At 38.3% G+C, this 10,095-nt stretch overlaps 2 protein-coding genes across 2 annotated transcripts in view; both read left to right on the top strand.

Annotated features, from left to right (window-relative positions):
- Nucleotides 1-2,453: 2,453 nt before the first annotated feature.
- On the top strand, nt 2,454-6,326 carry rpl27 (ribosomal protein L27). Its single transcript, XM_046042558.1, has 5 exons — nt 2,454-2,509; nt 3,007-3,089; nt 3,371-3,540; nt 5,667-5,777; nt 6,240-6,326. Exons 2-5 carry the CDS (start codon nt 3,009-3,011, stop codon nt 6,286-6,288), a joined length of 411 nt encoding a protein of 136 aa, XP_045898514.1. The 5' UTR covers nt 2,454-2,509; nt 3,007-3,008; the 3' UTR covers nt 6,289-6,326.
- A 1,467-nt stretch (nt 6,327-7,793) lies between these two features.
- The window catches only part of ifi35 (interferon-induced protein 35), an 8,858-nt gene continuing 6,556 nt past the window's right edge, over nt 7,794-10,095 (top strand). The window contains exons 1-3 of the mRNA XM_046036292.1: nt 7,794-7,897; nt 8,200-8,226; nt 8,589-8,669. Of these exons, the coding sequence (XP_045892248.1) occupies nt 8,212-8,226; nt 8,589-8,669 (96 nt within the window). The 5' untranslated portion in view covers nt 7,794-7,897; nt 8,200-8,211. The remainder of the gene's footprint in view (nt 7,898-8,199; nt 8,227-8,588; nt 8,670-10,095) is intronic.

The following is a 10,095-nucleotide window of genomic DNA, read 5'->3' as shown; positions in this document are numbered from 1 at the left end:
CCACTGTGCTGCTTATGAGTCTCCTTTTAAATTTTAAAGAAATCAACAAACTTTGCTGGATGTTTTTTGTTTTAATGGATTCCTCAACTTTATTTGAACACGTTTCACGCAGAACAGGAGTCACAGAATATCCTGAATAAAACATCATTGCATTTGTTAAATAAAAATTCTTCCATATTGATTTCAGTAAATTGAAAATAAAATAAATAACTAGAGGAATATATATCTATCTCTAAGATGGAAGAGACTCAGAAAACCTTTGATTGAAGTTGTATTTTCTTGTTCTTGTTTTTTAATATAAAATAACATTTCTAAGCTTCTTCAATAGTTGTTGTGTATGAACACTATTGCATCTTTATCTTTACAAAAATTGTTGGGGACTACAGCTCTTCAATAAAATATGACAACATATAAATTTGTGGGATAATGTACAATAAAAGTTTTTGTAGTGTATTCAAATTGTATTTGCAATAACAAATTAACATTAAATAGGTCACGTTTTCTGCCGCAAATGTCAGTTTCACACACATTTTCCATGTGGAGTACTTTTCTTTTTTCTGTAAAAATAATTCCTTATATATTTTTTTATGTTTATATTTTTTTGTTAGGAAGTATTGGGCGAAATAATGATTTAATTTAATCAAGTACAATTAAAGGTACTTGCACTTCACTTGAGTATTTTTACTTTATACTACTTCACTTCATTCTAGAGACAACTATTGTACTTTTCCCTCCACAACATTTATTTGATAGCTAAAGTCAGACATACTTGACATACTTGTTAATGTGATCATTTTATTAAATACAATTCATTGTTATGGATTAAACTACCCAACAGGATATAAAGTTACAAGCTACAACATTGGATGCTGCGTGTACTGTAATGCATTCCAATAATTAATCTCTCACTGACAGAGGGTTATTCTAACGAGTACTTTCACTTTTGATAATATTTGATACTATAGTATATATTGCTGTGAATACGTCTGTATTGCAGGACTTTTACCTGACGTGGAGAAATTGCCACAATAGACAGCAAGTCCCAATTAGAGTCCCTTTTACTGGCCTGGTGTGGTTTTGACAAATAAACGCAGGTCTCAATTAGAAGCCTGGTCTGGTTTTTATAAAAGTTTTTTGGATGTGTAAAACCTCTTAAAGCCCACTGAGTCACCTGCTTGAGCTACTTATAAGCCAGTGGTTCTCAAACTTTTTCACATCAAGGACCCCTAAACTGAGAAAATTAGACCTCGGACCCCCATTTGATAAGATTTTGTCCCAGGACCCTCCATCTGAAAGGATTTTTAGACGTTTTATTACAGAAAGTGCATGAAACCCAAGTAGTTAACATTGGGTCATTGTGTTACTTATGGATGGAATTATACTGAAAATAAATTATTCACCATTTAGCTGGGGACCCCCTGCAACCCCCTCAAGGACCCTTGGGTGTCCCTGGACCCCACTTTGAGAACCACTGTTCTAAGCTGCTTAGATCGTGCATACCAATATAAATGTTTAAACTTTTGTCAATGTGGACGTGCTACACATTGTTAGGTCGGTTAGATTCTCCACAATTCAGTAGTTTAGGTTGTTTTAGAGAAACAATGAGCACCAAAATATTATTCATTCAGATTTACGGGCATGACAAAGGAATTAAAGGTCTGTCCTATACAGACACCTGTCCAAAATATAGGCAAGGTCAGTTTAATTATTGAAGCAAATAAAAGCCTGGGCTATTAATGTTAAATTGGATTAATACAAACTTTTTAAAGATACTGACACCATTTTACATACCTTTACTTCACCCAAAAATCTACTGATGGACTCCAAACTGCCCAGAACTCGATTTCGACCAGAACAAAGAAAAAGGATCACCCCCGTTGTAGCTTCATTATACTGGCTCCCAGTATGTTTCAAAATAGACCTTAAAATTGTAATACTTCATGGCCTATATCCCTGTTCTATCTTCTACCACGTACCTTATCTATTTTACATGTTTTTATTGTCATTGCTCTTGTTTAAGCACTTTACATTTATTCATTTAGCTGACGCTTTTATCCAAAGCAACTTACAATTGCCATATATGTCAGAGGTTTGCATGCCTTGGGAGCAAGTGTCTTGCTCAGGGACACAATGGTGGATAGTCACAGTGGTCCAAAGGTATAATCTTATCCATTGCGCCACCACCACCTGTTTGTTACATGATTTTGAAAAGTGCACCATAAATAAAGATTATTCATGGTTTTGTGTTATAATTTATTTATTTTACGGTTTAGTTTTACAGTATGTCCGTCTTGTGATATAATTTGTATCTCATAAGTGATGCATTTTTTCTATTTTGAAAAAATGTATCATCCAAACAGTCGGGACACCCGGAAGTGACGTGTGTTGCCCGGTGGGGTCAAAGTTGACAGAAACCTCCTCTACTTCCTTTCCTGTTAGCGGTGGCCGTAGAACAGCATCAGTGAGTGAATTTCCCTTGAAACAATCTTCAACCATCGCCCCAAATCTGGTCATTTTTACAGTTTTTATCATACCACACCTGCGAGAATCACTCCGTTAGCTAAGATGTGAATGTTATTTTGGTGTATTTTAATTGACTAAAGAAGAAAATATAAATTTACTGCAGCGCTTCGTCTCCGCAGAGCTCATTTCAACATGGCAGCTTCCTTGATTTTGACGCACTGTGTGCATGTGAACCGTCTGTGAAACGGCTTCACTTTATATATTCAGACTGTGTATAGAGCTTGTTATTGTCAGAATAAGTTCACCAGCGGTAACAGCATCCATAGCTGGTGTAAGACTGAGGGGATCAAGATATGGAAGTTGTTTGGAAGCAGTTTCCTAGCTGGAGGCTAATGCTAACTTAGCCGACTAGTCCAGCAGTAACGACTAGAAACTTCCACCAGATTTCAGTGTTTCTCTTAGGCAGGTTCACGTCACTGTTACTTGTGAAGTGTTGAATTTGCTGTGGTGACACAGGGGTTGACCGTGTTTTCTTTGTGGCAGAAATGGGCAAGTTCATGAAGCCTGGGAAGGTGGTGATGGTCCTAGCTGGACGCTACGCCGGGCGCAAGGCTGTCATCGTCAAGGTACAACATCTCTTCTCTGGGTGGATGTTACCTGCATTTTAATGAGTCAAATCAACCGTGGGGCTGATTACCATGAATATATATACGTGCTTAGAGTGGATGTATAAAAGGTCATTCACCCTCAGGCCTCCTGGGTTGATCTGTAATCAATGTACTGGAATAGTCAGTAACTCCTTATCAAATTCAAAATCTCAAGTATGTTCAATTGCAGTAATGTCAAAGCATCAAAGATGTTTTGTTGCTCTCTCCTTGATATCAGTTCCTAATTTATGTATTTGCAGAACATTGATGATGGCACCACCGACCGTCCTTACAGCCACGCTCTGGTCGCAGGCATCGACCGCTATCCCCGTAAGGTGACCACAACCATGGGCAAGAAGAAGATCGCCAAGAGGTCCAAGATCAAGGCCTTTGTGAAGGTGTTCAACTACAACCACCTCATGCCCACCAGGTTAGTGTTCAGTGTCCACATTTCTGTTTGGGTGGTGATAATGTTTGACACTAGAAGCAGTTGACTCTCCCAACAATACAAACGGGGCGGTAGGTTGATGAAGCAAAATGTGTCTTGTGGAATAGGTGACAGACAAGTGAAGCGCTTCAACATTAAAAGATAAACCCAACTGTAAAAATATATCTTAATCTTTGATTTAAAAAGTCCAAAGGTCCAAACCTGTAGGCATAAAAGTGTAAGAAGAGATGTCGGCTACATCTCCAGAGGTGCACTTAAGTTCAAGACCTTTATTTGTCCCCGAGGGGCAATTAGTTTTGCTGCAGTACCAAAGAAGTTGACACACAGTATATAACAACAAAGACGACAACATCTATTAAAAATACAGGGTCAGACCAATGGGTAAATGAATACCACAACATTAAAAGTTCAAGGGAGCCTTATGTGCAGACGTTACCTATTCTTTACAGGGTTAAGCAGAGAGATAGCAGAGGGTACGAAGGAGAATTTATTTACTACAATTAACATCTAATTGTGGAGATTAAAATTAATTTTATTTATAGTTAACGGCAAGATAAACATTACACTTTGTAGAAACCGGGTAAGGCTTTAATCAATTTAGAATTTTCTGAGAAATGTGACCATGAAACCATGTTTTGTTCCTGACTGGAATTCGGGATTTGCTACAGCACGGATTCACTCTTCTGACGGGCTGCTTCTCCACAGCAGGGGCATCGCTTTTAGGGCTGTCATTTAAATCTGTTTCAGCTGGATCATTGAGGAAGAAACAGGATCATTGAGGATATCATTAACAGAACATATAAATGAGAATTACGTGTGTGCGTGCTTCACATCACTATTGTTTTGTTGAAGTTAAAATGGAACAACCTATGCCACAGGCATGAAGTTCTATAACTACATCCAGTTAGTATTCCTGTTGCTTTTATGGACCTTACTGGTTAACTCAATATTTTAATCACTGTATGAAGATGAACCAGCTTTAGTTCATATAATGGGTCAAGACCATAGCTTTGAAATTGTCTTTTATAGAGATTTTACTTGGCGGTATTGAACATTAATAGATTGAGTGTTGGGCCGATGGACGATGACTGACACTGTGATTGTAAATCATCTTTTTTTCCGTATATTTCCAACCGCGATCTGTTATCACGGCAGCAGGTGAGCCGCATGTCGGCTTGTTAATGTCGCAACCTATCAAACGACTGAAACAAACATCTGCACCCTGTGTTCACTGTTGCTTTATCTGGTCCGTGCGTAAAATATCCACCGCGATTTGTAACATAAGATAATAGTCTACCTATTTTATCTTTTGTACCGAGTGAAGTCTGTGCGAGAACCCATGCACATAAGACGACTGCTTCCCGCCCGCGCACCCGATGAGATCGTCCATCCCGACGTTTCATTGTAGACATCGCCCAACCCCATCAGTGTTTTTCCTTTTTGAAACGGGGTATTGGGCAGTCCTACAGAAACGGTTGATTCCCAAAAAATCTTCCTGTGAAGTAGTTTTGTTGTAGTGCAACTGCAGGAATCATTTCAGTTTTATTGTCAGTTTATTCTTAGTTGATGTTAGGCTGTTGGTAGATTGTGTACATGACATTGAAAATAAAAAGTGTGTGTTAAAGTAAATTTGATCATGCTTTTGTGAGGAAATGTAAATCTGAATTTTCTGACGCTAGATGTCATTTTGAGCACTATAGAACATGATAGTAAACACCTTGTAGAACAGAGCTCATGAACACGAATGAGATGGAGTTAAGTGTCTATTTACTTAATATGCTGCCTGTTAAAAATGTGTTTTGCCCTAAATGTTGCTCCGTATCAACTGTATAAGAGGCTGTTTAACTTCAAATCACTGTTGAATTCCTCTGTATGAACTAGATGTGGACTGAAACGGATAAGAATCTGAGCAGTGATAAAGTAATGCTCACATTGTAAACGTACCTACCAGCTTGTTTGAGGCAGTTTCTATGTGAAACCACTTATTTGTGTCAACAAGCCTGCCGTTGTAAATATGTACTTGTAGAGATGTGAAAACAGGCTAAAGACTGCTCAATAAAGCCGTAGGTGGAGTGTTTAAACAACTTGTTACCCTCCCTTTCCTTCAGATACTCTGTGGATATTCCTCTGGACAAAACTGTTGTCAACAAGGACGTCTTCAGGGATCCTGCTCTCAAGCGCAAAGCCAGGCGGGAGGCCAAGGTCAAGTTTGAGGAGAGGTGAGTCGGCATAGTTTAGTGGGATTCCTTATTATTTTTTTTCACCTGAACATCACAGACTTTGTGTTCAGATGTTAAATAGGGGAAGCTTCAACTTAGTGATGGCTGAAATGATCAGTTGTCAAAATTCAGTGCAAGTCCACGTGTTCAGATTTGGACCTTCAAGCTGACCGAGCTGTCACTTAACTACAAGTTCCATGTTTATTTAGTTTTGCCTCTACCATACGCTGTCTGTGAAGTGACACGCCCAACATCCTTTATGGGAAAGAAAATGCCTACCACTTATAGATTCATGTCTTGTGCATTTATTTGTTTTTCAGGGATGTTTGTTTTAGTGGAATACTGGTAGTGCTAATTGCCAAGATGTGACGCAGTTGACCTTAGTCACATGTCAACAGGTGCCACCCCTCAGTTCTGTAATGTGCCGTCAGCAAATGTGCTAAATCTTTGTTCTCTTTCCAGGTACAAGACGGGCAAGAACAAGTGGTTCTTCCAGAAGCTCAGATTCTAACTTCACTTGCTTTCACAAATAAATGTTTAAAAAATGGATTTGGACTGAGACTCTTTATTGACATGTTCTATCATTTGATTGGAGGAAAATACGATACATGAATAAAACAATCCATCTGTTTTATATTTTGTGCAAGTGTTACTGTCTGCCAAGTGCACCAGTCTGGATTATTGATCTGGTTCCTGTATTCTGATGGTGATTTTCACAAGCATTGACTATTTGATGTCAGATGTAACTAGACAGTGTAAAACAGTCTTTGTCAGATGCATGAAAGTCAAAGTTACCAGATCACACCTGCAGGTTGTCTTTCAAACATCACAGAACTTCCACAGAATGTATTGACATTAAATGTATTTGTATTATAAATGGGCCTAAGACAAACATTCATGCACTTTTTATTTATATGCAAATAATTACACAAAGGCATTTAGTAGATTGACCTCCATAGTTAATAAGGTAGATTTAATATCAACAATAAAATGAAAACTGGCTGCAAAAGTTACTGTTATGTAAAACACGCACACTAGTGCTGTATTTGAAGATGACAAGCAGGAACTATGTAAACAATTAAAATTTCCTTTTCACAAGTGATAAACCCAGCAGTAACAATCATTTTGATTCCCTGCACAGCATTGATAAACATGTGATTTATTCGGCTCATTGTTTAACTATCCAGCCACAGCTTTACTGGCTGGTCCAGTCTCATTGTTTCGTAGGTAGCTGTCTTCAGTTAGAAACCAACTGCACGTGACCTGCTCAGCAACAAACGGCAGACAAAGTCAGACTAGCTTTGAACATGGTGGAGCATTTAGCAGCTAAATGTAAGAATAATGTAAGGAAAGGTTGACATGACAAGAATATGAGCAGATTAAAAGATGAAGTGAGTTAAAGTCCTTTTTTATGCATTTGCACACAAACACATTTTGTGAACAACTACAAATTGAGATTTTACAACCTCCTGCCTTCATTTCTTCTTTGTTTACAGTTTTACAGACGGACTTGAAAGCATCTTAACTCGCACTCTCTGCTACTCTCTGCTTTTCCACTTTCTATTGTTTTCTTTTAATATTTGTTTTTTCTTAAGTCAATCATGACTATCACTGCACTGCATTTTAATTCTTCATGCTGTCCAGGCCTTTGTCAGATGGAAGTAGGCATGGTTTCATCTAAAGTAGGTTGGAAAACCATAGATGCTCACTTTACACTTTAATGCATCAGTAGTAACAATAAAATAACAGTCATGTTTTCTTTGCTGCATAATGAATAGGCATACTTTTTTGATAGGCTACTTTAAGGATGATGATTATAATACACTTGCTTATATTGGGTTTTGGCTTTTACTTTTAACAGAGTATACATTGTGGTAGTGCTACTTTTACTTAAGTAAAGGATCTGAATACTTTTCCCATTTGAAACTCTATAAACTATAAATCGTCAATCTCAATAAAAAAGGTAATCAGGTGCTTCACCCAAGTTGTAATGTAAAGGGCCTATATTTCTGACAGCACCTGAATGCAGCACTGCAGCGCCCCCTGATGGAGACCATGGCTACGTTCAGGGTGTGCTGGGAAAGGGAAACTGAAAGAAAAGCACAGATCGTCGACAGGAGGTAAGTTGTAACTGACTGCTTTTAAGTTTAAGTTTAGTTAAATACACCAAACACACACAGAGTTTTCAGTTGTCATAAGTCTTGTTGATAATGACTTATTTAAAGTTATTCTGACATATTTCAATATTTTAAATCCTTTAGCCGGTGGTTTGTTTGTCTGAAAGCATGGCAAACACAATACGTTTATAGTTTAACTTTGATTTTTCCTAATTCACTCATTATCTTTGTTAGATCTGTCTCAGTAACTACATTTAATACACTGACAGGATACAAAAACTATAACATTTTGTCTTTCATTCCAGGTTACTTTCACCATGTCTTCAGATGAGGTGAGGCGTCATTTTGCTTCTTCCTGTTTTCGTGTTGTTGTTTTACCTTTATGATGTTAGAAATAAATGCTACACATAAGAATGTACTCTAATATTTCTTTGTAAGACATTTTCTCTATTGGCTCAACTCCTTTTCTCAGATTGAAATATTCTTGTTTTATTTCTGTTTTTTTATGACATATTTTAAAGCTACTTTCACTTATAATTGTACTAACTTAACCACCTAAACTCAAAGCATCTCTGCATTATACACTCTGTGTTTTGATGGATTACTATTATTAATATAAAAGATATGAGGTGAGGTGTTTATATATCCTCCACCATTTTCCCTTTCTCAGAGACAATGCATTGTTTTGTTTTAGGATTTCTCTTTGGTGGAGCAGATCCCTGAGCCATCTGAGGACACCTTGGAGGGAATCAAAGCTTTAATCGACAACTACAAGGTGCCCTGAAACTCATAGTTGATCAGAGAGCGGAATAATGTGGCTTGACAGTGTAATCATCTCTCTCAAGTGGTAGCAAGAGTAACAGGTTTCTGTGCACAGAGCAGGACACAAGATAAGAAGACACTGAAGCACTGAATGAAAACTCAATGAACATGATATTTTAGATAAATATACGGTATATGACACTCAAATATAGGAAATAAGTATACAAGAGTTGCTACTCACACAAATAAAAGTAGCTTGCATTTATTTAAATGCCATATTATTTAAATGCTGTATGTATAAACAATATAGTTAAGTTCACTTAGTTCAAATTCATTGTCATTTGTTTAGGAAACACAGGACTCTATACAATTAAGTTTTTGTACAAAGGTACTCTAAGTAAAAATAATAATAAATTAAAGCTGCAAGCAGCGTTGGGCGGGCCCTCGCACTTCGGGGTGTGAGCCGGCTGCGTTGCATATTCTGGAGCTCTGCCGGTGCGGCTGTGAATTTGCTACGCGGTTCCGACGCCGCATGAAGGTGCTATATGTCACTTCCTGTATCCCCTTTGTGGCGCAACATAGCACTTGCCGCTATGAATATAAATCGGTATTGGTGTGTAGATGTCTGCGGGGTGTGGGAGAGTTATCAAGCATGTAAAGTTTGGTTCAGATGTGAGCATGTACACTGAAGTTACAACAACTTCCTGTGTCATGGCAAAGAGTTGATCTTTGATGCCACGCCATGGACATGCCCATTGACGAAAACTCGCAAATAGCACAAATTTTCATCTTCAATGCCTTTAAAAGGCACAGCAGAAATTTGAAGTCGGTCGGACTAAATCCCTAGTAGGAGTTCGTTAAAGTACGGAGTGTGTAAATCATCCAAAAATGGCCGTAAAATTCAAAATGGCCGACTTCCTATTGGGTTTAGGCTATGGCTCCAAGAGACTTTTTTGTGCGTCTGGACAAGATACACGTACCACAGAAAATTCGTGCACGTAGGTGAAACGTGTGGCGGGGGCTGCTTCGTTAAAGGTCACTTCCTGTTGCCAGCAGGTGGCGCTATGACTGTGGGTGAATGTCGGCATGTACATGTGTTCAGGGCGGGACTCTCATCCTACATGTACACTTTGGTCCAGATGTGAGCATGTACACTGAAGTTACAACAACTTCCTGTTTCACGGCGAATCATCGACGCCACAGACACGCAAATAGCACAACTTTTCATCGTCAATGCCTTTAGAAGGCACAGCACAAATTTGACGTCGATCCGACTAAATCCCTAGGAGGAGTTCGTTAAAGTACGGAGTGTGTAAATCATCCAAAAATGGCCGTAAAATTCAAAATGGCCGACTTCCTATTGGGTTTAGGCTATGGCTCCAAGAGACTTTTTTGTGCGTCTGGACAAGATACACGTACCACAGAAAATTCGTGCACGT

This window comes from Micropterus dolomieu, linkage group LG02 (genome assembly GCF_021292245.1).
Source record: "Micropterus dolomieu isolate WLL.071019.BEF.003 ecotype Adirondacks linkage group LG02, ASM2129224v1, whole genome shotgun sequence".
In the NCBI taxonomy this organism is placed as follows: domain Eukaryota; kingdom Metazoa; phylum Chordata; class Actinopteri; order Centrarchiformes; family Centrarchidae; genus Micropterus; species Micropterus dolomieu.
The sequence above is the reverse complement of the archived record's forward strand: the minus strand, read 5'-3'. Positions and strand labels throughout refer to the sequence as shown.

Bases quoted from the DNA above. Each gene is read 5' to 3' on its own strand.
- rpl27 (XM_046042558.1), top strand. From the start codon at position 3,009: ATGGGCAAGTTCATGAAGCCTGGGAAGGTGGTGATGGTCCTAGCTGGA. The intron at 3,541-5,666 runs GTTAGTGTTCAG...CCTTTCCTTCAG, and splicing joins AACCACCTCATGCCCACCAG to ATACTCTGTGGATATTCCTC. The intron at 5,778-6,239 runs GTGAGTCGGCAT...TTCTCTTTCCAG, and splicing joins AAGGTCAAGTTTGAGGAGAG to GTACAAGACGGGCAAGAACA.